Source organism: Gadus chalcogrammus, chromosome 11 (assembly GCF_026213295.1).
Source record: "Gadus chalcogrammus isolate NIFS_2021 chromosome 11, NIFS_Gcha_1.0, whole genome shotgun sequence".
Classification (NCBI taxonomy): Eukaryota; Metazoa; Chordata; class Actinopteri; order Gadiformes; family Gadidae; genus Gadus; species Gadus chalcogrammus.
In genome coordinates this window covers 19437125-19464929 of record NC_079422.1, presented here as the reverse complement: position 1 = coordinate 19464929, position 27805 = coordinate 19437125, and the positions used below count along the sequence as shown (strand labels likewise).

Sequence of the window (27805 nt, the reverse complement as noted above, 5' to 3'; positions counted from 1 at the left end):
AGGATTAATTCAACACCTAGAGGTGAACTCGTGAGATCAGCATGGTCCCACGAAGCTATGCATTAGCGATAACGTGGTTTTAATTTCAAACTATATTGCAGCAGTGGCGTACTCTTGTGGTTGACTCTGGAAAATGCAACTGTCAGGAAACGGGTTGCTGATTCGTGACAAAGTTTATATGAAGGATGTATCTGTTATTTCTTTTTTTATTTATATTATCTTCGTATGCGGCAATAGCAGAGGAAACTGATTTTATTTAGTATTTTTTCTAGGCTACATACTCAATATTATTTTGATAAGAAAACTCAAATCATGGCAGTGTCATTTTAATTCATAGTTCTGCACAGTGGAAACACACCAAGACACACACAAATGGATTAGCTAACCATACCATACCAGTGCTGTCGCTCTGTCCAGCACATAGCAATTTAGTTTATCGAGTTCAAGTTAATTATTTAACAGTACCAGGGTCCAACAAGCGCCCAATAACTATTATGGTCACTAAACATAATGATAGTACAGCTTAAACGAGCACTATACATAATTGTAGTAGGCTAAAGCTTCAACAAGCTAGTGTCATCCTCAAGAACAGTGTTCATCTTCTATAGGGTTACGGCTAATCAGGGCTACCGTTTCAGAAACTAAGGGATCACTAGATTAAGATACACTGGCACTACTAATATATCCTCAACCCAAGGTTTTATTCAAATTCCAAGATGGATAAGTACAAGCTTTCTTTGGTATATATTTAAGCTTATTTGTAAGGCTTTTGAAATCTGCTTATAAGGGTCACACATTATAGACTTGTGAAGGGGTGAAGGAGGTTTTACATTTACCCATGCTTGTTTTTTGTTTTTTTTCTTTGATTTCACAGTGTCGACCATTATCTATCAGACTCTTTAATTCAGTCATGGTAAAAGAATAAGCGATTAAAGGGTGTGGTATGGGCGATTGAACATTTAAATATCGCCCACCTCAGATTACCTTTACCTACACTTTTTTTAATCTAGTTCATCCGACAAAACATCACATTCAGATGAGAATAAATTGCATTTCTCAGAAGTCCAGGCTAAGATGATCCATCTATTTGATGTTTCTGTTTGTTCTCTTGAAAGATAGGATGAAAGACAAACATTTAAATCAATGTTAATCAATTTAGGCCTAACAGCTAGGCCTAATATAAATAATAAGATAATATATCTTGTGTGACAGAAGACTTCTGCATCAGCAATGTGCCACTCATTGGTAAAGTCTGCCTATTACATCATGGATAATTGGGGTTTCCTTCAGATTCATTACTTGAGTCATTTCAATTCTTATTTAAATGTATGTCTCGCCTGCAAAAAGCTTGAAGGTACAATTAATGGATCTTCACTTGCCTGCATATGGACAAACTTTTACCACAGTGTGAAATTCCCTTGAAGCAGCGTGTTGTAGCCTACATTCAATGAAAGACGCATGGTTAGGAAGCATTTGAATGCACCCCATCAAACAACAGACAGAGAGACACGCACACACACAGACAAAAAGAGAGAAAGACACACACACACACACACACTCAAACCTTTTACAGCGATACAATTAACGCACGGTAAGGAACTACACATAAGCCTGTTCTTGTCATGAACGCGCACCCGACGAAGCAAGGGGAGAACTGAAATCAGGAAGTCATGTTATGTATTCATGTACCCACGTCCAAGAATACACTGCATAACTTTACACAGCGAAAAATAGTAAACATCCGCAGAACACGTGATCCACCTATAGTAGGGCTATGATAACGCAGTGTGATTGACAGGCAAGATGGACTCCTTGAACCAATCGGGGGGGAAAGAGTTCCAGATGGGTCGGAAATGAGCCGTGAGCGGTCGATTACAGTCTCACGATACAGAAGCAGGCAGTCACAAGCACAGATATTCTCACAGAGCATTTCACACACTTCAAGCCGACGGACAGCAATGGCATATCAGACAAATCACACTGAAATGACAGCTCTTAAATCTTTCTTACTTTTAACAAAATTTGCAACAATAAAGTCTCAGAATTTGGTCCCCGTTTCAGGCCTCATTCCTTTTCCTTCAAGGGGATTCAAGGTCCCCTGTTTGGTCCCACCCCCTCCCCGTCTCACCACTCAGAGGGTCATTATGATCATCACCATTAACACTACTCTTATAATTATGATTATGAATGGTGCTTCAGCAGGAGCTCGCTGGACAGCTCCGTGATGTGCGTCCACGCCTCCTGGACGTGGCGCAGCTCGGTGGTCCGCCCGCAGACGGCGAAGCGCAGGACGAAACGCCCGCGCAGTTTACAGGGAACCAGGTGGATCCGCCCCAGATGGGTCATCTCCTTCAGCAGGGCCTCGTTGAGCTCATCCGAACCCTGGGGACAACGCACGGTGGGAGAGGGGTGAATTATGAGGGAGGGAGTGAGGGAGGGAAGGACGGAAGGAAGGAAGGAAAGAAGGAAAGAAGGAAGGAAGGAAGGAAGGAAGGAAGGAAGGAAGGAAGGAAGGAAGGAAGGAAGGAAGAAAGAAAGAAAGAAAGAAAGAAAGAAAGAAAGAATCTACAGCGGATGTTTACCTTCAGCCTGAAACAGACGAGTCCCAAGACGACTTCCGCACAGATCTCAAACCTTTTATCCTTTTTTACCATAGTCTCGAACACTTTGGCCAGTTCCACATGCTGCAAACAAAAGATAGTGTGGATCACTTAAATGTCTAAAATGGTTGTACTGTTACAGAGTGTTACAAAAAGACGAAACAATAGCAGTCGGCCTTGTATAGTAGCTTATATGCAACAGGCTCTATACAGATTACAGTTTTTTCCTATCGTTTTAGGCAATTTACCTAAACCATGTTCACATTCCCTAAACACTTAACACAGTGAGCATACCAGTAGACCATGTGAACCAAACTGTGGTTACTTGCCCCTATGCTAAGATACAAATGCTGGCAATGACGCCTTCTTCCAATTTTCATGGATACCTGCCCCAGTCAATGTTCACTACCGGCAAAACGCTGTGGAACTACAGCATATTTTACCAATGTTTAGATACTCTGTTCAAAACAGTGAACTTTCTGTTCAAAACCTAACAGTAATTTAGATCACTGTAGATGGAAAGATGCTGCATTTGGACAGACAAATGAAGTTACATGTTTGAATAAGAAAAAATATTTAGTTTATAGTTTATTTATTTTATTTTACAGTAATTTAGATTTTTTTCCCCCTGTGCACCATAGTTCTTGGTGAATTGGCATGGAATTACTTTTTTTACGTAAAAGTAACACTACATACAATGATCTGTACAAAACACAGAGGATAAGTTTTGCAATGCAAAACACCTGGTGGTCATTTCAGCTAAATCTCCAAAAAGTAAAGCACAGTGAAAAAAACTGTTGTTTGTGATTTGTTTCTGGATCATATATTACGTACTTACTGTATGTAATTTGCATTACAAAAACTGAAAATTGTTATTCTCAGTTTCTCATAAAACACTTACAGTATTTACTGTATTTACAATTACAGTACATTTACCACACTCAATTGTGACATCTTTTGTGGGAGGTAAACCAACATATGAACACTCTCAGCAGATACTTGGCTTGGATTGTCATACTGTAATATTACAAACTTTATTACTGTAGTCCAAAGAAGTGTTTGTCTGTGTTTTTTCTCTTTTTTTCAATGCAACACTACAGGAAATCTATGCCAAACTGGAGGACACAGCAACATTTTATATATGCAATTGGCAATGCTTCAAGATGTTAGTGTTTTTTAGGTCATAGTGTTCTGAGAGGAAACATGTGTTAAGTTATGGCAGCATTGTTTGTGGTGTGGTTGTTGTAGTGCATTTTGCACCAAAGGTTAACAGATATGCAGAGGTGTGTGTCTCTAAAGCCCACTGTGTTAAGTGATAGGGAAAAGTGACCATAGTATTGGTACATGACCGAAAACGATAGGAAAAAACTGTAAGCGATTGTCATTACGGAAGCAATTCTTGCTTACACCACTAGATGGTAGCCTTGCATTGTAGAAATATTTTGTTCTACTTCATCTAAAAATTCAGGAAAAACCTAATATTAAGAAGAATTAAAGGGGTTGTGAACACAAAAGAGTTTTTTAGTTTTCTTTAAACGTTTTAATATGTCTTACAATATAGTCCTTTTGGATATTTTGCATTTTTCTTAATTTGCTCAAATAAACCCTAATTTAAGAAAAAATCTAGAGTAAATGTTTTTTCGGTTGTTGCCATTCTCTGGCAACCATTTTGGGAACTTTGCTCTGCTCCGTTATTTTATACTAACGTCGAAGTGCCGTTAGTATATCGTATATTCATTAAATACAAAATACTATTTTGTAATTTGTATTTTATTGAGTTTATGAAAATGCCTTAGTATTTTGTATAATAATACTTCAGTGATGTGTATTTTTGTATTTTAAAAATACTGTAAAATACTTTCTGTCAAACACTGTGATGACATCTATCTATCTATCCATCCATCCATCCATCCATCCATCCATCCATCCATCCATCCATCCATCCATCCATCCATCCATCCATCCATCCATCCATCCATCCATCCATCCATCCATCCATCCATCCATCCATCCATCCATCCATCCATCCATCCATCCATCCATCCATCTGTAAAGCACGAAATCTCTGTCCCTGTGTCTGTGCCTCGCATGGTCAAGCCCCTGTGATACCGCTTCCGACCACTGTGCCTGGCGCTGTTTCACACTTGCTATGGGCATGCACATTGCACACGCTATGGGCGGTCATAATTGACATAATTATTGGCTTCTATTTTGCTTAACTGATTGGATGGTATTAATGTGACAACCAAATTGTTTTCTTTTTGACATTTTCTTTGTATTTACATTGATAGAGGTTGTGCACACACCAGTTTCAGGTGTATACAAAATTGTTCAACTGTAATGCAACTCACCATAACTTTGGTAGTGATGGTGTTAAATAACTGAAAAGGTTAAAATGCTACCTAGTTTAAATTTCTAAATAAATCATCCATTTGGATTGTTTGTCTTTGAGTTATTGTCACTGATACATAGTGGGCAATCTATTACACCAAGAGAGTAAATAAGGTAGGGTTCCTTGAGATACTGAACATTTCTCAGGGCAGAGGTTTATATTGGGATGTCTCTAACATGAGGGGTCAGCATATCTAATCTGTTGACTGATTATGGAAGGAGTCTCTTGCTCTCAGATGTTTTTCCAGGTGTACAAGTGAAGGGACAGATGAAAAAGGCTATTAGAGAAAGTTTGTATAAAAAACTGCCTTGGGGAAAGAAGTATTTTGTTGTATTTTGAAAATACTAAAATACAGTATTTTATTTTGACGCATTTTTGGGCTGCTGTATTTTGTTGCTTATTTTGATAATTTTTTAAGGTTGGTATTTGGTATTTTATTTCGAAATACATTTTGATGTATTTTTGCCCATCCCTGATGACCAATATCCAGATTTAGTTCTCAGCTACAAGTATTAGAGGCAATACAATTTCACACTTCTCTTTCTCTTATTAAAGGAGGAAAAAGGGGTAAATGGATGTGGTGGATATGAATTATTCTTTTCAAATAACCTGATAATTGTGAGACTGTGACGCCAACCTGAAAGCTGTTCTGTCATTACAATTAGTTTGTTCAATTTTGTTCAAGGAGGGAGAGACGCCGAGATCGTTAATTGGCCTGTGGCATGTGCCACCGCGACCACTGACATACCATGGCATATGCCGTTCAGGAACGGTAACTGCCTTTCTGAAACGGTAACTGCCGTTCTGAAACGGCATGTGCCGACGGCCCTACTGCAAGGAGGGGTTCATTACAGGCACAAAAGCATAGGTAGGTGCATGCATATGCTTTTGTGTCTTTGTAAAGATGGATGGATGGATGGATTTTATTTGAGAGTCCCTCCACCTCAGTACAAACGTTCATTCATAATTATATACAGTATATATATCGATCAGAGATAAAAACATCATTACATATACAGACACCATGAGTATATGTGTTCTGTATAAATAAGTAAACATCTATTTACGTCATTTATTTTGCCCTGACAGGCGCCATGGGCTGTCAGCCTTGTCCTTGTAAGACAAGGGTAATTTTCCATGCATGTCTGTTTTTGTTTCCTCTTGCATCCAATTGAGAAGATTAATGTAGTATGACACGTACTGTGGCTAGAGGCACCGTGGATGGCTATGGAAGAAGCTAAGGGTACACGGTTCATCATGGAGAATCCAGGCTGATTTGAATGAAGAGGTAGGGGCTGGAGGGAAGGTGCAATAAAAAAGCAGAAGGGGCTTCTGAATACATGGACGGATCAAAGCCCACTTTTTACAGCTGCCTTTCAATCTTCACCGCAATCTTTAGTGAATGACGATCTCCCTTGAAAACATTCGGTCCAAATCAACTCAATCTTGGAAAGCGCTGATGAGTCTCAAGGCCGGCTGGCCATGCTTCCTGCTTTCCCTCTCTTTCTATTTTATTGCCGCTCGTGATTCATATCGTCCACTCTATTGCGAAATTGACAGTGTATTGGTTGTTTTCTTTACGAGGAAGAACATTAAGTGAGGATGGCAAGAGGGAAACAGGAGGTAATTTAGTGAGGATGATGAAGTGGGAGAAAGGGGGATTTTAAAGTCCAGAAAAGACACTAAATGTTTGTGTCCATTCTCATAGTTACACAGAACCACCCATCTTTAAGACATGAATATCAGTGAACGATGCTGTTGTATGCATATAAGGCACTGTCTTTTTTTGTTATTACTATTGATATATTTTCTAAGGTTCAGTGTTGGTCGGTAGCGTACCTTACGGATGTAGGCCTGCAGGCCGCTCTGCCCGTACATGCGGAACACAAACCATAACTTCAGTGAGCGGAACCTCCGGCCAAGTGGAATGCCCCAATGCTGAGAGTCAGAGGAGAGGAGGAGAGAGGAGGAGGGGAGTATAGAGGAGTGGGGAGGAGTAGAGTAGAGGAGGGATAGGAGGGGAGAGGAAGGGAGAGGAGGGGAGGGGAGAGGAGGGGAGTGGAGTGGAGAAAGGAGGAGAGGAGTAGAGGAGGGAGGGGAGGGGGGGAGAGAGAAGAGGAGGAAATGTGAACAGAGGAGAATGATGTGGATAGGATAGGAGGGGAGGTGAGGAGAGTAGAGGAAAGGAAAGATGTGGATAGGAGAGGAGGGGAAGAGAGGAGAGGGAAGATGTGGATAAGAGAGGTGTTGAGGAAATGAAAGATTGTGGTTAGGAGGTGAGCAGGGGAGAGGAGAGGAGAGCGGGAGATATGTCGAGAGGAAGGATGAAGTGGAGAGTAATGGAAAAACATAATATTAGCACGACACCAAAGCTACTCTCGGACAAAAAATTATAATGAGCAAAGATTAAAAGGTAATATAACCGTATCTTACCCTATAATCTGTAACCAGACCTATAGTGGAAAAATAATTTGTTAAAATGTATATAATAATGATACATTCATGGACACTCTCAGCAATATAACGGCCTTTGATTATTGTTTTACTATAAAATATAAGTATATATATATATATATAAATTCTTATAAAGTGGATTTTTGTTTTGGACAGTGCCAGGAGGGAGAGCCAGTCCAAAAAATTATAAATCACCTGATTTTATATTCTTGAACGTCAACAAACACACGCCTTTCTCACTAAGCAGGAAAATATACCATTGATCAAACCCCAGTACAGTAGCCCACCTGAGCTAAAAATAAACAACAAATCTGGATGATGGATGACACGCACGACATAAGTCAACAAACAAATGTTTCACATCCGGCTGCAACGCTATATCGCCTTAACAGGATCATTGCCATTTCCATATTGTTAATGCAATCTAAATCCTTCACGGTGCATTGAAACACCACCGTAACCAGGATAAACCCTCTCATACATGACACAAGACTGTTCCACAGGATCAGTCCTTTGCTATACCCAGGGGACGACTCGAATTTGCGGGCATGCTCGGCTTAGCCCGGATCTCTGTAGTGTGATCCGAGGGAACGTTCCCTCAAATATCTAATAGCTCTATTCTTATGTCTATTCACATTCAAAGTTAATATCTCAATCATTGACAGATTTTAAATATAGTCCTCAGAAAACAGTTTCAACCTCTCCCGATTCAGTATGAATTGTGCTGTTAAAAACATTAGTAGTTGTTAGTAAGTCGATTAGCATCGAGCAGACACACACATGTCGACCGCTGTCGTGGGCTAGCTCAGCTCAGCCCAGTTCCTAGGCAAACGGATCGACTGAGAGGCACCCCGGAGCTAGCAGCCCCACAACCGCTTATTAGGTGGGAGAGCTCAGATCCTGTGTGCCAGGAGTCGTGAGGGGCCGTACAATGGGAGGAGGTGGACCCTTTCTGTCTCATCGCTCCCGTCTGTCTGTCAAATAGATTACAGTGCATCTCTCAGCACATCTGTTGGGGGAGAGAGCGGGGAGACGGTGGAAGACACAAAGTCTCACGCGCACACATATACAAACACACGCACACGTGTGTGTAAGTGACGTCACTTGCACACATGCTTGTGCAAACACGCATGCACGCACACACGCATGCATGTACACAGACTATCATTGGGTATATTTATCTGGTTATGTGTGCCTCAGTATTGTGTATTGTAGTATAGTAGTAGCATATAGTGTTGAGTATACTTTTTGTACAATTGAAGAATGCTTAACTATGTTGCACAGGTTAAAACTTTTGTAATTTTTTAATTAGTAACCACCGTTCACAAACAGGGTTGGGTGGTGAATGAAATGTGGCCATCGGCTGTGTCTTGTGTGTTGACATAACTTTAAATCCGACTAAGTCGCCACTCAGATCGTAAACCCTTTAACACCCACCTCACACTCACACTCCACTGGATTAGGAATTAATCCCTAGCTACATCCAACTGTGGTCCTACTCAGCACTATCGCTGCCCTGCCATGGCTGGTTCCTCATGAAGAATGGGTTCGTTGATGAACTTGCATAAGCAGAAGAACTAACACCAAAATAATTCAGACAAAGTAAGAAAGGTAAAACCAGGTATTTGAATGTATTTTTTGCGCTGCACTAATCTCGGGTCCAGCCATCCTACTAGGTGATAGTATAATTGATAGCGCCTTGGAAGGAAACAAATAACAGCGAGGGGAGGAGCTAAGCCTTGTTTCCTGTTCCGTTACAGAGATATTCTACCGAAATAAAACTAATTTGTGCGAATCTTTAAGTGGGTTTTATCAGCGTGTTTCTACAGTTGGAAGTCTGCATGACGTTCATTCAAAACCTTTACAGAAACGTTCTCACAGTCAACTAGTGCTGTGTAGATGCCTCTCCCAGGTCTGATTGGTGGGACGAGGGCGGCACATACCTGACTCCTGGTTGTCGTACTTGAGGTAGACTGGGTCCAGTTTGAACGCCCCTATCAGGTCGGTTCGCTTCTTGACCCTGTGTCACAGCAGAGAAGGACACGTCATGTCCTGTTGGGTTATAGCAGAGCGTCCGGGAGAAACGGCACAGAGCATGGACATATTATAGAATGGACACCGGATTCCAAAATGGCGCCCATTCATTCCTATGTAAACTGCTCAATGGCGCAGGGCAACATCAAGGAGAGATATGCTTCCGCATCATGGGAGCCTAGCCACGCCCTAGTTCATGACGTACCGGATGCAGAAATATTCTACTTCTGGACCCCTTGAATCGAGGGACCCGTCCACAGCCCGCTTAAACAGCTGCAATACCAGGCCGCTGAGCACTGGTGGATTGCGGAAGTATGCACTGTTCCTGGGGGCTTGGCAGCAGGCCCCCCAGGACCAGTGCATACTACTGCAAGCCAAGCCTGGTATTGCACCCGTTTTAGCGGGCTTTGGACGGGTCTGTCAATTCATGGAGTCCCAGAAATAGATATCGCCGTTCACTCCAATACAAGTGGGGAACAGGAATGTGTCTCCACAAATTTTTTTGGGATATCAATCAAAGGCTCATAATTATATTTATACCATGTTCTAAAATAAATTATTTTTTCTCTTTTCAAAACGCCTCCTCAAGCGTTTTATTAGCCGTTTTATGTATTTATTTTTTGCTGGAGCAGGCGGGGTGGGCAGCTGAAAGGAGTCATAGTGAAACAAACGGCTCAGTGCCATGGACCTATTAAAGAAGTGCACGGCTCCATTAACTTCTCGTGTCATTGAAATAGCTGTAACAGGCACTGACGTATTGATTACCTGAATGATTATGGGAGACCTACGTAATTTTCATAATATTAATAGTAGTCTAATATTAAAATTTCAGTTGCATTGTTATTTCATTTTCATTTGCTTGTTTAGCAATGTATGACAGTTAACAATGTTGGTGTGTTACAATTCATTATTAAAATTAATTATTTGGGTAGGCTACTCCAACTTCGTTGCTGGTCGATATGTAACCATTTACTTTTATATAAATTATTGATTGCATTTTTCGTAAATAGTTAGTTGGAAGGAATCTGTTTCTTAAGCAATAACATTGAACTGTATTTTTCTAAGCCTACATATGTTTACTACGTTGTTGCTGTTATACTGTATGTTATATGCAGCAATCTTTATTTATGAAGTTCCCAGATCAATAAAGTTCTATCTCTTTTTATTTGAATTGCCTGTATGTGCTCTTGAGTTTAGTAGCCTATTACAGGGTTAGGGTTATCAGTTATCAGCTATACTACCTAGAAATCTTTAATCTTATTTACATACAGTAGACCTGATTTCCTCTGAATATTGAAATAAAAAGTTTTTGTTTTAAAATACAAAAATGAAAATGGAAATACAAGGTGTTCTTCTTTATAATGTCAAAAATTGACAAACTAATCTAAAATAATAATATAAATTATATATATTTTTTTTATTGTTAAATAATAATTGTTGCCCAGATGGCAGGAGGAGTGTAATTTAAAGATCACATATTGAGAATCATCGGGGGGGTTAGTAACTTTTACTTCCATGGTCGGTAATCAATGCGAGTGTGCTCGTTCTGGATGCTACAATGCTAACAATGCTAGAAAACGAGAATATTTCTGCATCCGGTACGTCACGGACTAGGGCGTGTCTAGGCGCCCATGATGCGGAAGGATATCCCTCCTTGATGTTCCCCTGCGCCATTGAGCCGTTTTCATAAGAATGAATGGGCAACCATTTTTCAGAACATGGTCCATTCTTTTATGTCCTGGATGCTTGGCACCAAGCCTGGGCTCGGGAAACAACAAAAAAACTCACTAGCGTGGTTGAATGAAGCTCTCAGAAGGGGGCTGCTTGGTATTTCTATGTATCTCTACTGTGTGTATTCCTACAGTGACCTGTCTACAGCGTTGTTTGTAACCTTTTTTCACAGTTAGCTACTGCTACGTTTCTGTTCGCCTATTACATAATTACAGATACCTGCCTCTCGCAACGATGGTCAAAACTAATAGGATGCAGAAAATGAAACAGCCCCTTTCAGACACATTTGACCTAGTCTGCCATCAGACTTTGGACCTTAATCTAAAGTCTGATTTGTGAGACTCGCTGAAGCCCGAGCCATGGATGAAAACACAATGGTGGGATAGTTTGCTGGAACCAAAAGCCACCTCTAATGTGGAACTACTTAGTTCAGTAGTGGATTTCTTAGATGCCTCTTTTATGTGTTTGCATTGGATTGGGGTCTAAGCTTGATCTTAATGTTACACAAGAGTTAGTTAGTGTAGTTAATCACAAGGGTTAGTCAAATGCGAATGGCTCCTTACATCAAACCATTAAAAATATGTTCTGGGCCCCCGGAAATAACTGCACGTTTCATAACCATATAATACTATTATATATATATTAAGCTATATATAATAATATAAATAATATCATTTAGCATTGGATAACCGAATACTAGGAAGATATTTAGCAGGGATCAATCTTGTAATATCGTTATCTACAGAGATTGATACAGTTTAGCTGTCTCAAAGTGAACCAGCCAACAACACGGTAAAATGGACAGAGGATGCGTTGTACATCACAAAAAGACAAATAGGTTTTTCCAAAGCAGGCGACCATTCAATTCAACATATGTTCATCATAACTGTTCTCATCTTAAGTCTGTCAGACATCAATATCCCTCGTGGGCAATGGAAGAAGCCATCTCTCATTAGAATCACTGTCAGTAAAATACATACTCCTTTTCCATATATTTAGTAACAGCATGTATGATTCATGTCCAATGTGAACAGTTCATGTATAACAATATACATTAAATCATACATTACGTTTATATATATAATTGTGCTAGATACTCAGACAAACGTAAGGGAAACAAGAAGTAAATACAGTAAGTCATTTTCCTCTGATGCTTCCATTAATATATCACTTTATACTTAATAAATCACTAAACACAGATTGTAAACTCAGCTCAGCATGTGGGGGAAGCAATGTTATCTTTAATATATTGGCCCATTTGAGAAAATATGGACCGCTGCCATATTCCCCTTTCAACCTTTTGGAATTTGAAATGTTACCTGAAATTATATCGCAAAGGTGAAGGTCATGAATACTATTGTACTGTTCCGATGGCCAGTATTAACCTTGTGGCTCCCATTCACTATCTGCCAAATCGGGTGGTTTTGTTTTAGCCGCCTAGCTTATGAAGCAAGAGGTGTTTGATTTTTTCATTGTGAACTGTTGACAGAGGAGCAGATGCTACTGCTCTTTTTGTACCTGTGTCGATTACTCAGTAGCTATATTAAGTTCAGGAAAAGATACTAACAACAAAAATAATATATACAGTACCGGTATATATTATTTAGCATAACTTACCACATCGCAGAACAGTCAAAGTTGACTAAAAGCCATTTATGGGGGTTGAAGTTGAATGAATCTGCAAACTTTAAAATTAATAAAATGAAAGGAAGGACGGTAAACGTTAGTTTATAACAAAGTTCTACAAGAAGTTATGCAATTTAACAAATAACTTCCAGAAGTCAAGGCATTCATTCACTTTAATCAACATTTCAGTTGTTTATTTTTCCCGATATTGTATTAAGATTAAGCCGGTGTATATTCCGATATATTTATTCCGATATAATATTTGTAAAGATATATTGGTTGTAGCCTCTACCCAGCCAGGTCATGTCTGTCTCTCAATCCTTGAAATATTCAAAGAGTGAGTTTTGTCTAAAGTGTTTCCTTTCAAAATATGTATTATTTAAATGTCCATTTTTAAATGTCATCATTTGCTATTAAAAAAACCAACCAATTGGCAGAGAGGCAGACCTTCTCCGGCCAGCCATTATCTACTCTAAAACAGCCGCTTTTTTGTTTAGATGGGTAAAAAGAGCCACATCTACACACCAAAGCCTCAAAAACAGCCCATGAATCGCCTCATTCGCCGGAAGCAGGATTTTCCCTTCAAAGAAAGAGGAATCGCCCGTGTTTGCAACCTGCAGTAATTTGATCACTATCTCCTTTCTAATATCCTCCTCTCCATCTGCCTTCGCAAAAACCCAATCTAAATAACCGGTGGCCGAGAGACAATACGGCACTCCTGGCTGGCAGTTACCATGCTGACAGATTCAAAGGGGGGGTCTGTTGCCTGCCCATCACTCATATCCTAGCAACCAGCACTCCAGAGGAGGAGAGGAGGGCAGCAGCCCGTCAATCCTGAAGTGACCCTTTATGTTCTACAGGGCATTGGTCTGTTGTAGTCCTAATGTTTGACCGACCAATTCCAGTCATTTGGTCCTCCATGCTACACCAAATAACATTAAGGACTGAATTGTTTGTACTGGATTATCTAAGTCTCTCTCTCTCTCCTCTCTCTCTCTCTCTCTCTCTCCTCTCTCATCTCTCTCTCTCTCTCTCTCTCTCTCTTCTCTCTCTCTCTCTCTCTTTCTCTACCCTCTCTGTGTCTATTTCTATGGTTCTCTCTCTCTCTCTCTCTCTCTCTCTCTCTCTCTCTCTCTCTCTCTCTCTCTCTCTCTCTCTTTTTCTACCCTCTCTGTGTCTATTTCTATGGTTCTCTCTCTCTCTCTCTCTCTCTCTCTCTCTCTCTCTCTCTCTCTCTCTCTCTCTCTCTCTCTCTCTCTCTCTCTCTCGTCGCTCTCTCTCTTTCTCTACCCTCTCTGTGTCTATTTCTATGGTTCTCTCTCTCTCTCTCTCTCCCTCTCCCTCTCTCTCTCTCTCTGAACAAACAGCTATGTTCTTCTGAAGAGGAAGGGAAAGACCTTATCTAAAGGTCTAACTCTGCCTCAGGAAATTACTCCTGCTCTCATCTATTGCTTCGTGTGCCTCTGTCTGTGTTGGAGGTGAGGAGCCGCAGCTGCACTGGCCGCCTCTAAAAGGCACATCGACGCTCTCTCTCTTGCTGTGGTTATCGGTTACTCCCACCCATTTGTTGGTTGTCATTAACGTCATACCATGCAAATGTAAGCCTCCAGACGTTAATATGCATGCGTTTGTATCTTCTTGCTCTGCAGACACACGTTCATGAATGCAAATTATGAAAACGCTTTGAAGAAGATAAATAATGTGTTGATATGGACTTACTTCGACACCATCCAACAAAGGCCTGAATTCTGGACATATAAATGAACTTCCAGCATACGCCGCATCAATGTGCATCCAGATGTTCTCTGCGTTACCTGTAGCATACAAGCAGGAACAATGAGAGAAACATCATTTAATAGAAGCAACTCCATGCCGTGACAAATTCTCTTCCAATGAGCTGAAATAAACAAGCAGCATTTATTCCAACAAATGTAAGATTTACTAGGGGTCTTACTCACATAGAGGCCCGAGCTCAGTGATTTTATCAAACGCACAAGAGGGAGTGGTGCCAAGAGTTGCGCAGAACTGAAAGACACAGAGAAAGCAGAATTCACACAAATGATCAGATTGGACAACCTTCATGGAAGAACTTCCATGTTTGCCTCATTATAAAGTATAGTACTGTATATGGAACTGAAGGCAACCATTTATGTCGTATTTAGTTGTAGTACTTAGATAAATAGGGTCTTATTCAAGCTATCTTTGTTCTATATGGGGAATGGTTTAACCTAGCGATTGTTAGTGCTTTGCACTTGGTTTTACGAACATGCATACTGTACCGACAGCAATATATTTTTTCACTTTGTTATGACAAATATACCTTTGGTAAGTCGCTTTGGAGAAAACCGTCTGCTAAATGGCCTAAATGTAAGTGTACATTTTGAAACGGTGCTAAACTGACTTTCTTCGAGAACCCTGAGGGGATTCCGAAACCGTCAGGGAGGCCTAAATGAAAGGCTCCTGAACATACACATGACCTTCTTTTTTTTAAAGGTCCTACGCAATATCCTTGTTCCGATGCTCTTCTAACGCATTAGATGCATAATCAAAGGCGTCATCGTGGACGTATCTCTTTGGGGAAGGCGAAGCCTGGCATTAATATATCATACAAATAATATCTACCACACAAGACCATAAATACCCATTCTCATTTGGATTCAGACTTGGATGGTGTGGCCCCATAATGACACATGATTAAGAGCAGCAGTGCTTGTGCCAAAGGGATCCCAGGGCTTCGACCAATTACTTCAAAGTCTGCACATCTGATAGGGATCTGTGGGGTGGGTGGGGGCAGGGGGGGGGTCTACAAGATCTGCTCTCATTAACCGCGACCGAAACAATAACGTGTGCTACCCAACAAAAAACCCTCCGTCCTGTGAGCACACTCCGTCACCAACCGCTGAGTCACCCCCAGGAAGTGTGTCATCATCATCATCATCAACACAGCCGTTGCCATGGTAGGTGAGGCATCCTGGGGTGAAGTGCTTTTAATTCGCTCTGCTCTGAGCTTGTTTTTTATTTTTATTGGTCGGGCTGGTTTCCTTTTACGAGCAACACCATTTCAGGGAGTATCGCTTCACTCCAGCTCTGGGTCCGTGCGCAGGTTTTGACCCAGCTGTAAGCGAGAGAACGCCATGGATGTGGTGGAAGGATCTCGTCATCGTTAATCTACAATTAAAATAATCACGTTTAGCGAGAAATTGCCCGTAGGCCCATTTGTTAGAGAGTCTGAAAACCTTCATTAGCAAGATTAAGCCTCAAGAAAACCTATCAAATTGTTGTATTTGATCAGTGATGAACACGGCACGAAGACAAACTACGATATATAGTGCATATATTCTAGTGCATTATAAATACAATTTATTATTATTATTATTATTATTATTATTATTATTATTATTATATGCATGTGTAGTGTGTGTGCATGGATGTGTCAGACTGGGTGCACGTTTTCCTACAAAGAAGGGTATGAATCCAGCGGCCTTGTCCTCAGCCACCATCTTCTCCAGGGTCTCTGCTCTGACAGAGAAGTGCTCATCGGTGGCCACCATCCTTATCCCCACTCCGCCAATCAGGCCGGCTCGCTCCACTGAAGAGTGGGCCTGAGGGAGAAGGTGAGGACCAGAGATTCAGGGTTATGGTCTTCTACCAAACAGCCCCCACCCCCAGCCTCTCAAGGTATCCGATATTCTACTTTATACCACGGTCTGCGGGAATACTCGATTCTGATTGGATGCAGGGTGTGCATTAACTCCTGATATACGGACACCTGGACAAGTAGTTCCGTCAAATTGTCTGTTTACCGTTCTCAATTAATGCGCTAGCTGGCGTATCGTCTCTAAAATAGTAGTAACCATAGCAACGGGAAACAAAACAAAGCTCAGCGGACTATCCTCCCGCTACCTCCCGTTCTAAAGTCGTAGCTATGGTCCGTCCTAATTACTGGAGGAGTGAACAACGTTTCCGTTGCATGAGAACCCAACGGGCGTGTAATGGTGGTTCCGGGTATTAGTCGGACCCTCAGGCGTAACCAGGGAAACAAATGTATGTTTTGTGGAAAACTTTATATTCAGATTGTAAAACTCATGAAAATATAAATGAATGGTCTTAATTTGGTCACCGTTGGTAAGTGACCGTGGTATAAGCGGGATAATGCCCTTCGAGGTGTCCATTATCAGGAATTAATGGACTTCGCGGAGGCAACCGCTTCGCGTCGGACGGTTCACGCCTCCACGTCGTCCATTAATTCCTGATAATGGACACCTCGTCGGGCATTATCCCTTACATGTTTCCGAGGGTGAGGTAGATCATTTAGTCTGTCACTCATATTTAGGAATGGTGGTCAGAAACCACTCTAAGATGTTGACGATTAAATGAGTATGGGGAATTACAATTCTGGTGGTGGTTTACAATGGTAAATAATGATATCGTTTTCACCTTGGAAAGTAAGCTAGCGAGCATTGTACTTGAATGGTTAGAAAAACAGCACCTCTGTCTGTAAAGGTCTGTATGGCCCCCAGGCAATGCTCTAATCCAATCACGGAGCTGGTCTTGTATTAAACCTGATTAGATCCAGCCAGTGACCCATTCTCTCTGTTTAGCCCTGACCTGCTCCCGGACTATTACTATAGAAGGGTGCAGACTCACTGCAGTTCCCCCCGGACCACACTGTGTGTCCAGCTACAAAGACACTGCTTGCTCCACGCAGATATACATTTTTAAATGTCAGGATCGACATACTACCAGCTATCTTCTGAATGTCTTTAGTAATACTGGCAGAATAATAACAGATTAAGGATGAATGGGTTAATATACTAGACATTAACGAAGTTTCGGTCTATCTTATTGAAAAAAAAAATCATACTTCTTCTGAGGTGTACGCGATCAGTTTGGAGATTATGTCAGCCTCCGATCGTTGAGGATCGGACTCGTGGACACATTTCACCGCTTTGCAGCGAGCAGCCAGCAACGCCATCAGAGTCGCTTCACTAGCCGTACCCTATAAGAAAAGGAATTATACATTTACAAGACATTGTTTTTATATAATAATATAAATGTTATCCTAATGTGTGAAGCCATAAAGAATATAAGGGCTTTTACAGGATTTACATTATGGGGAAATGTTTGACTGTCTATATCTAAAGCACCATTAGTAGAATAATGGGAATGGCTAGAAATCCATAAACCAATAAAGCATTCAAATCAGACAAGAGAAGTAGAAGAGACTTTAATTTGTGGCTTTGAGCAAAACTCAGACGGGAAACATGAATCATGACTTCTTAGCTGTCGGGATGAATTACCATGATGGATTGATGATAAAATCCAATATTTTCCTTGGCGTCCACCCACTTGCTCAGAAACATTTTGTTAAGATTCTGAGAATTAGGGGACCCAAAACGCACGACAAAGGCCGACATTCAAGGAGTCAACAACAGGAGGCTGGACAGACAGGTAGACAGACAGGCGAGGGGACACAATAGACAGGTAGTCAGACAGGCAAGGAGTCGGCAACAGACAGGTAGACAGACAGGCGAGGGGACGCAACAGACAGGTATTCAGACAGGCAAGGAGTCGGCAACAGACAGGGAGACAGACAGGCAAGGGAACGCAACAGACAGGTAGACAGACAGGCAAGAGGGCGCAATAGACAGGTAGACAGACAGGCGAGGGGACGCAACAGACAGGTAGACGGACAGGCAAGGGGACACAACAGACAGGTAGTGAGACAGGGGAGGAGACGGCCGCAGACAGGTACACAGGCAAGGGGACACAACAGACAGGTAGACAGACAGGGGAGGGGACGCAACAGAAAGGTAGTGAGACAGGGGAGGGGACGCAACAGGAAGGTTGTGAGACAGGGGAGGTAGTCAGACAGACGAGGAGTGACTGGGAAACCGGGGTTTATATTCTGCAGACTGACAAGAAAGATCGCCCACAGGTGTGTAGGTAAAGGAAGAGACAGCGACTGGCTGAAGAGAACGGCCTGACACAATTTGACCAAATGAGCTCATTACCATTGAAGCACACAAAGACACTCAACCAGTACATCAAAACACATACGATTCCATGTAAATGATGAAGCACAGATGACTGAAAGAGCAGTCTTATGTGCTTTCAACCGGTACAATCGCGATAGCTACAGCTAATAACTACTCTGGTCGGGTCATCATAGATGAACCACTTCTGTTGTGAGGATGTTACAACACACCGCTGCCACGACGCTCATTAGCACTGCTGAAGTGAGGGGAGGCCCATTTGTTACCATAGCGATCTGCACTTAAAAAAGAGAGAGGCAGCATCAGAAAGGTGGTGTGGAGGGGTAGGCGAGGGGTGGGGTAAGGTTGACGAACGTAAAAGCACATTCACACGTAAGCAATCACAAACACAGACACACACTTCCCAGCTGTGTGATGGTGAAGTGTGCGTGTGTGCACACACAGCTACAATAACTTGACATGAAATGATCTGTCATCAGGATGCACACTCATGCGCCACCACTTAGCACAAAACAAGCACCTGCATGCACGCATGCAGAGGGAGGCGGTGAGACCCAGCTGCCTGGGTTTGCCGTGTTTGTGTCAGGCAACCTCCATCCTCATTCCCTTCACACACACAAAACAATCCCAGCAGCGTTAAAAGGCAGCCCGCGTCTGTGGCTGACATATTGAAAGGCAATTTCCTGCCAATTTCCGCAACCCGAGAGAAAGGACAAATCAATGCCGACTGTTGTCGTATAAGCGCTCACGTTGTTAGCAACGGTGGAACAACCTTCACAATGCCTTGATGTCCAATCGAGCTTGTAATAATACATAATGTGTGTTAGGTCGGTGATTTCACTTTCTGCCTGGGTAATGCTGGGCTTGGCTGAGATTTGCAACTTGTAGGATTGCAGCAGTTATAATAGTAAACAGTTAAGCATTCAACTTAAATTGGTTTGGTCTTTACGAGTGATATTATATGGTTTTGCTCTGAATGAACACCTTTTGCGGTTGAGCCATCATTCTCAATCTGAACCATTACTGTAAACAAAAAGTATGGCAGAACAGCATAAGAGTATGGTTATGGGTATCAGACTAACGTAAGAGTAGCCGAAGCTGGATGTGGGCAAATATAAACTGCTTTGACCTGTAATGACCGGTGAATCCCACTCCACTTTTGACATTAAACAAATGTCGAAAAAAATTGTTAATCCTGTGATGACTGACCTGAATGACTCCTCCCCCCTGACCCTTTGTTCCCGCCAGGAAGTCTTCTGGAAGCTGGAGCATCTTGCCCAGCCAGTCCAACATCACTGTTTCCAGCTCAGTACAAGCAGGACTAGCAGCCTAAACAACAAAAGACGATAGTGTAAAAAAGGACACATCTTGACTTCGACTTAGATTGATTAAAGGTGTTGTAGGGAGGATTTCAGAACAAACATTTGAATGTAACAAACAGTTGAGTTTATTTGTCATCTGTTAGAAATGGGAGGCAGCCGTAAGTGAGTGAAGTTCTCTAGGTCGTTTATATTTTAGGTCGCTCCCGGTGAATTAACTTTTTTAGTTATTCATCACTGAACTCTGCCCCCTCACTACAACCCTCAAATTGTAACAACAGAAACTTTCAGCATTTACAGAAAGCATGAGTGTTTCCGCCTTACCCATGTGAATCCAATGCACCCTAGGCCACCACAGAGCATGTCCGCCAACAAAGCCGGGTAGGAAGAGGCACTGGGGAAATAGGCATGGAAGTGTGGGCTTTGCCAGTGGGTTATCTGGAAAAACGAGAGACAAGACAAACTATGAGCGACAACAAAAGGCTGGCTGGTTTTTGGTTCTGGTTGAAGCTATGCTCTTAAATGTAGACTGCGGCAGAGTACATATCATGCTCATTCGATTTGTCAATTGTATTCCCAGCGGATAACATTACTATATTTAGAGAAAATTGGGCTACTGTACTTTTTGACTGACTGCTGTTCCATCGTATTACATCTGCTTTCCTGTGTGTGTGTGTGTGTGTGTGTGTGTGTGTGTGTGTGTGTGTGTGTGTGTGTGTGTGTGTGTGTGTGTGTGTGTGTGTGTGTGTGTGTGTGTGTGTGTGTGTGTGTAAGAGCCAGAGGCTGCTTGCATCCCTGCTTCTCGTAGTAGTAATCCACTATACCCAGCCGAACAACCCCCTTTGCCAGATGTCCATTCACAAAACATTTAGTGAGCTCATACAATCAATCGATGGCGAGAGATACTCTGTCAATCTCGGAGGAAAACATTCATCTTTAAAACTAGCCACGTCTGTTATTTTTCGGTATTTATTTTATTTTTTCATAATTAATCACAAATATATAATTAATCACACAATGTGCTAGAGGTTAAGTACATTAGGGTGCAGCTATTTGTAAATATGTGGCCAGACCTATTATAAATATTAGATTCCCTTTGACGCTAATTTTGACAAAAGTGAGAAGAAATCATTTTAAAGAAGAAGAATGCTAGACCTCTGCCAACAATTTGAGATATATTTGAAAAACTGTCTTCAAGATACATTTTTTAATCAACTGGACAATATCTCTCTACGAAATTCAATATGAAACATTTTAAAAAATACCTTGTTATAACAAAGATAAAGACGTCATTACAATCCCCCCATCTCAGGGGTACGTATGAATAAACATATGTAAACATAATCTCTCCGTTAGATAAGATGGGAGCAATCAAATACAGTGTTATAATAACATGAATAACCAAGCCCAATTTTTTTTCAATAAAATGCAATACAATATATACATGTGAGGACTCACCCCGGGCATAATGACCCTGTCGACGTCCTTGAGCACGTCCTCGTAGCTCTCAGGCTCCAGCGGGGCCTCGGAGGGGATCATGGAGCGCAGGTACCCGGGCTCCACGTCTGGGTACACTCGCCTGTGCTCAATGTTCTCCAGGTAGTCCGCCACAAAGTCAACCATCTCCTTTCCCCGGCGCCGGAACTCTGCTGCGTCCATGGTTACTCTGGAGTTGAGGAACACACACACACACACACACACACACACACACACACACACACACACACACACACACACACCGTCATGCAAATTGTAAAAGTTGTTAAATGAATAAATGCCAAGCCACTGCAAAATAGTTGATGTAGCCACTTGAAATGAGACTCAATTTGGCACGCAAACTATCTGAATGTCATCTTTAGATTTTTGAGGATAAATCAGAAACAATGTCCTCATCACTAGCGGTTATATTACTCGCAGCGGCTGCCATCGTGAAGTAAACAAAAACATGCCCCATTAGCTAGCTAGCTAGTTTATTGGATTTGTGTCCCTCACAGGTTTTTAGAATTAACGGAAATCCTTCATTATATTGCTTTCACTGTCTTTCTACTCTGTGTCGCCAGCTGTATTGATGTCCTTGAAATGATTGAAGTTGGCAATACATCATGATAGGCTACCGTACCATCACATTAGACTACATGAATGAACGTAGAACAGGCCAGGGCATTTTGGTCCGCTAAACTGGTAATTTAGGATAAACTGTCCATGTATTTCCCACTTATGTTACATGAAGTGCACTATATTAACGTGGCAGCCACTCACCTACAAATGTTAGATTCAGAATCTCATGTTTATGTTATATTCACATAAAATAATTTCACACATTCTCATATATGGTTACACACAGGGATAAGCAGTATTTCTTATAAATGTATTTAAAATACCAAATAAAAAATAAAATTTTGTAATTTGTATTTTATTGAGATGATGAAAATGCCATCGTATTTTGTATCAAAATACTTCAGTGTTGTATATTTTTGTATTTTCAAAATACTGTAAAATACTTTCTGTCAAACACCGTGATGACATCTATCTATCTATCTATCTATCTATCTATCTATCTATCTATCTATCTATCTATCTATCTATCTATCTATAGAGTGGCAAAGTCACGCCCCTTCCGGTAGAGCCTATGAGATCGAAAAATGAATGGGTTTCAATGGAGAGAAAGTAATTACTTTCTCTCCATTGAAACCCATTAATTTTTCGATCTCATAGGTCCCATGGGCTCTACCGGAAGGGGCGAGAGTTTGCCACTCTGAATGCAATTGTCATCACAACACAAAACGCGCGGTGCTGCAGATTGGGCTGAGGTTTATATTGGGATGTCTCTAACATGAGGGGTCAGCATATCTAATCTGTTGACTGATTATGGAAGGAGTCTCTTGCTCTCAGATGTTTTTCCAGGTGTACAAGTGAAGGGATAGATGATAAAGGCTATTAGAGAAAGGTTGTTTAAAAAACTGCCTTGGGGAAAGAAGTATTTTGTAATATTTGAAAATTAAAAAATACAGTATTTTAATTTGATACATTTTTTGGCTGGGCACACGTTATTGTTTCGGTCACGGTTAATGAGAGCAGATCTTGTAGAGCCCCCCAGCCCCCACCCCCCCCACAGATCCCTATCAGATGTGCAGACTTTGAGGTAATTAGTCGAAGCCCTGGGATCCCTTTGGCACAAGCACTGCTGCTCTGAATCATGTGTCATTATGGGGCCACACCATCCACGTCTGAATCCAAATGAGAATGGGGATTTATGGTCTTGTGTGGTAGAGATTATTTGTATGATATATTAATGCCAGGCTTCGCCTTCCCCAAAGAGATACATCCACGATGACGACTTTGATTATGGATCTAATGCGTTAGAAGAGCATCGGAACAAAGATATTGCGTAGGACCTTTAAAAAAAAGAAGGTCATGTGTATGTTCAGGAGCCTTTCATTTAGGCCTCCCTGACGGTTTCTGAATCCCCTTAGGGTTCTCGAAGAAAGTCCGTTTTGCACCGTTTCAAAATGTAAATTAACATTTAGGGCATTTAGCAAACGCTTTTATCCAAAGCGACTTACAACAAGTACATTTGTCATAAGAAGTGAAACAATATATTGCTGTCAGTACAGTAAAGATGTTCATAGAACCAAGTGCAAGTACTAACAATCGCTAGGCTAACCCATACCCTGTGTACAGCAGTTATAGCAGTTACAGAAGCAACACAATTAAGTACTATAAATACGTGCCTACAATAAGTGTGTACATTAGGTGCCAGGACGTACAACATACAATGGTGGCCGGAAGGGGCTGGGTTGCCATGCAGAGTCGAGGTGAACTCTGAACAGGTGAGTTTTGAGTCTTTTGCGGAAGCTGGTGAGCGACTCTGCGATCTACTATTTGACAGATAATAGCCTACCATGAGGGCTTCTTAACTTCATCTTAGAGCAGAGACAAAGGCTGCATTTGGTTCATGGCAGAAAACTGTACAGTACACCCTTGTGTAAATTAGAGCAAATCCACAAGTATGAACATGGAGAGATAATAACCAAACCTTTGCCTCCTGCAACTCTGACAAAACAGCCAGAGCTGTATAAATATATTGATCATTAACAATGAGGTCCCAGTTAAAGCCACGAGTTCATGCCTTGAAGAAAATACTGTAAAACACTGTATATCCCAAACATCAAATATTCTACCATGGCAGCACAATTGGCTAATTGTGAACGTACAACTAGGTGCCAGGGCAGAAATCTGCAAGACACACTCTCACTCTGAGATTATTGCACTAAAGCTTGTAATCCTATGGCCGTGATTTTGTTTGCTACAGAGCGTGACCCCAATAAGCATGCCGACCATAAACCTTTGAGGAGGGAAGGTGCATGATCCGAACATACTGCAGGTGGCAAAACATGAACATTAATCAAGAACATTGACACAGCAGCCCTGGCCATTCAACAAGTGTCATTCATCGGGCTACTTCTCCTACTCATATCTGTAAATCGATTTTGTGTGTGTGTGTGTGTGTGTGTGTGTGTGTGTGTGTGTGTGTGTGTGTGTGTGTGTGTGTTTGTGTACTTACATATTGCAGGTGAGGCTGGTGAAGCAGCAGTTGGCTTAACGATCTGAGCGCCTGGAAGCTGTCCCTTCGTGGATAGACGGATAGTAAGCACGAGAAACACACGCGCTGGTTTATATAAGGAGCCCCCCCCCCCCAACACACTCCCCCAGTTCCAGGGGGCGGGATCAAACACACGAATCTCAGACTAATGCTCATTACATCACTTGCAATTCGGTATCGATGTGATTGCTTTCATTAAAAGCCTACAGAAAGTAAAATAAAAGCTATATGTTTTGTGACTGCTTTCACACATTTCGAGCATGTTCAATACAGATGGAAAATATAACATAGCTGTTCTAAAAACCAACATAGCATTAGATAAATTAACCTCCTCAAACCAATGTAGGAAACGCGTATACCTGGTGCATGAGTATTCCGCCTATACGTGCACGCCCACGGTGCTTGTTATATTATAATATTAAAGCATAATCCAAGTTTTATCTAGATTAACATGGGGGAAGGAGATCATGGAATATAAAATATTGTGGTTTATCAAGGCAGACAATTATCAATGTTAGATGTCATAATCAGGTTATTGATAAGCTATAATATAAACAACTTTCCATGAAGAGATATCCGTTACATATTTTGGATATCGCTTTATCACAATGTTCTTTAAAACTCCATTTATAGTCTCCCTGTCCTTGTTGTTTTCTTTTTCGTGTTCTTAATTTGTAATGCTCTCTGTATCGCTATAACATGCGTCGGGATCAACTCTCAGCCTATTGGACTATAAATATAATGTATTTCAAGGTCCAGACCCCTTCGTAGCTTTGATGAAATATGAAGGGCTAGTTGCCCTTGAATGGCCTTTTGATAAAAAATCTCATAGTTCGCTCACAATGAATCTACATACATTCAGTCATCATCGTTTCAACCTTTGGCGCGTATATTGTACCAAATGGACCCAGGGGCCTCTGTGCACGAAAGAGCCCTCCGCAATAAGAAAAGATATAAAAATTGTAAATCAGCTCGAACCCTCGGAGAAAACGTTCTTCTTCAACGAATCCTGTCTCCTTTCTCAGTTCAAGGTTCATCTCCGAGACACAAACCCTTTCTGTTTCCAAGGGTTAACTTCCGATCTTGAACGGTTATTTGAAAGGGGTCATCCCTATGTTCCCCGTCCTATGTTCCCCGCTCGGGGAACCCTTTTTTTTTTTTTTTTTAAACGGTTCTATGTTCCCCGTTCTTCTTTTTGGGAAAAGCGGGGAACATATGACCCTTTCCTGGGAAAAGGGTCCTATGTTCCCCGCAATCTATCAATCTTTAAAAATATTTAAACTTTGACGCGACATTCGCGTGATGACAGCCAATCAGCGTTCAACAGCGTGGCCACAGATTGACATGTGTAACGTAACAGCCAATCAGCGTTCAACCGACCAACTCATTGCAGTGCTGTCCGGGGTGAACTGTAACCAGGCTAGGTGAACTGCAGCATGGAGGAGAAAGTGATTGTTGCCGTTTGCGACTCCCGGAGCTCTTTATATAATAGTATATAATATCATATAATAAAATTGTATAATAATATCACGGCCAAAAGCTCTGTGCGCCTCCGGATGGCCGTAGCGCGGGGAGCTCTCGTAGGGATTGGGCTTCTCCGGGTTTGTTTACCGGCGTATGAATAGACTGCGTCAGGTTCTCCCACGTCTCTCCCTCTTCCTCAAAAGGTAAAAACATGCAATGGTAGTTATCTCGGCCGGAATTTGGCAGTAATGGTGGTAAAAGTAACAGACCGGGGAACATAGAACCCTTTTTTTGAAAAAGGGTCCTATGTTCCCCGGTCACATAGGCTACATATCGGGGAACAAGGTCACAGATCAGTTCGTTGTTGATGCAGCCGATCGCCGATGAGATTTTGAGATGAGAAGTGCAGTACGACCGTTTGATTGACGTACTTACTGTCCAATGCCACTCGGTGGGTCTGGAAATCATTGGCTGGAGTTTTATCCAGCCCTGCCCGTTCCACAGGTGATTGACTTGTTCATGTCAGTACTTCTAACTCAGTGGCTGTAAGTGGGTTATAGGATTTCAAGTAATTTTGCAAAAATTGCCAAAAAAGAGAATTCCATACCCAACCTTGTGTTCGACGCTGAGGTAAGCCGGGAAAGCATGGTTGCTTGTTCGGAACATTGGACGTATGAGTTGAACGGAGTTCGTTGTACCCTGAGCCTGAGGTCTTCACGGGCTTTTAGGTTATTCCGTGAACAGTTTGTTTGTTTGTTCCTGCCATTACACCAAGAGACCGAGTTATTTTGATTTGATTTGTCTTGTTCAACTTAAAGTTAATGTGTTTACTGTTAAAGGAACAATATGTAGGGTAGATTGCCCAATATGGGAAATTTTTGGCTTTTCAGACTTATGTAGAATATTTCGATGTGAAGGCAACACATTAAACCCATATTCAATACCTTTGTGAAACCCTCAGGGGTGTCCTTATCAAATCAAAAGAGAAAATGCAGATGACACATTCATAAAATAAATGATATAGATATCAGTGCCAAACTGTCTGAGAAAATGTGCAGCTTCCTAATGTGGGACAGTCATTTGCCTAATGTGGGACACTGTAAAGTCTATGTTAAAAGGTCTAAATAAACCATGGTGTACCTTCATTCATGAACGATAGCAAAACTTCCTCAATAAGTAATTCTGTAGGTTATTTTTACGTTCAGTAATTTCATCATTTGCAATGTTGTTCTTGATAAAAAAAACAAGGTTTGGAAAATGATGATGAACGTTGGAAAATTTAGCATCATCAAGCAAATAAAACAATATCATGGTTTTGATGCATTTATTATGAACTCATGAAGTATATTAAAGGTAAATATATAAAAATGTTGCATAGGCCTATTACAATATAACTAACAACAGCAGATAGGCCTATTACAATATAACAAACAACAGCAAATAAAAACAGCAGATAACAAATGGCCTGCAGAAGTTAATAAGTTGCTACATTTCTGGGAACAGGCAACCTTTACATGTAAAGGCATTGTCGTCGTCAATCACCCCATTGTCCTCTGCACAGCTTTCATGGAACCAATGGGAACAGA

At 41.4% G+C, this 27805-nt stretch overlaps 1 protein-coding gene across 3 annotated transcripts; it reads right to left on the bottom strand.

The window, feature by feature from the left end:
- Positions 1 to 19: 19 nt before the first annotated feature.
- LOC130392226 (aromatic-L-amino-acid decarboxylase-like) lies at positions 20 to 27394 on the bottom strand. Of its 3 annotated transcripts, XM_056602693.1 has the most exons (15): positions 26655 to 27394; positions 24717 to 24780; positions 21611 to 21818; positions 20477 to 20590; positions 20043 to 20162; positions 17702 to 17836; positions 16296 to 16439; positions 14796 to 14862; positions 14557 to 14651; positions 12829 to 12896; positions 9390 to 9466; positions 7426 to 7445; positions 6832 to 6930; positions 2583 to 2684; positions 21 to 2382 (listed from the first exon to the last, which is right to left on the bottom strand). In XM_056602693.1, the coding sequence occupies exons 3-15, from the start codon at positions 21809 to 21811 to the stop codon at positions 2182 to 2184; spliced, it is 1443 nt and encodes a 480-aa protein (XP_056458668.1). In that variant the 5' UTR covers positions 21812 to 21818; positions 24717 to 24780; positions 26655 to 27394; the 3' UTR covers positions 21 to 2181. The 3 variants fall into 3 exon arrangements, with proteins under 3 accessions (XP_056458669.1, XP_056458668.1, XP_056458667.1); XM_056602694.1 differs by lacking the exon at positions 24717 to 24780 and having other exon boundaries at positions 20 to 2382; positions 26655 to 26659; XM_056602692.1 differs by having other exon boundaries at positions 24717 to 27394.
- Between the last annotated feature and the right edge of the window lie 411 nt (positions 27395 to 27805).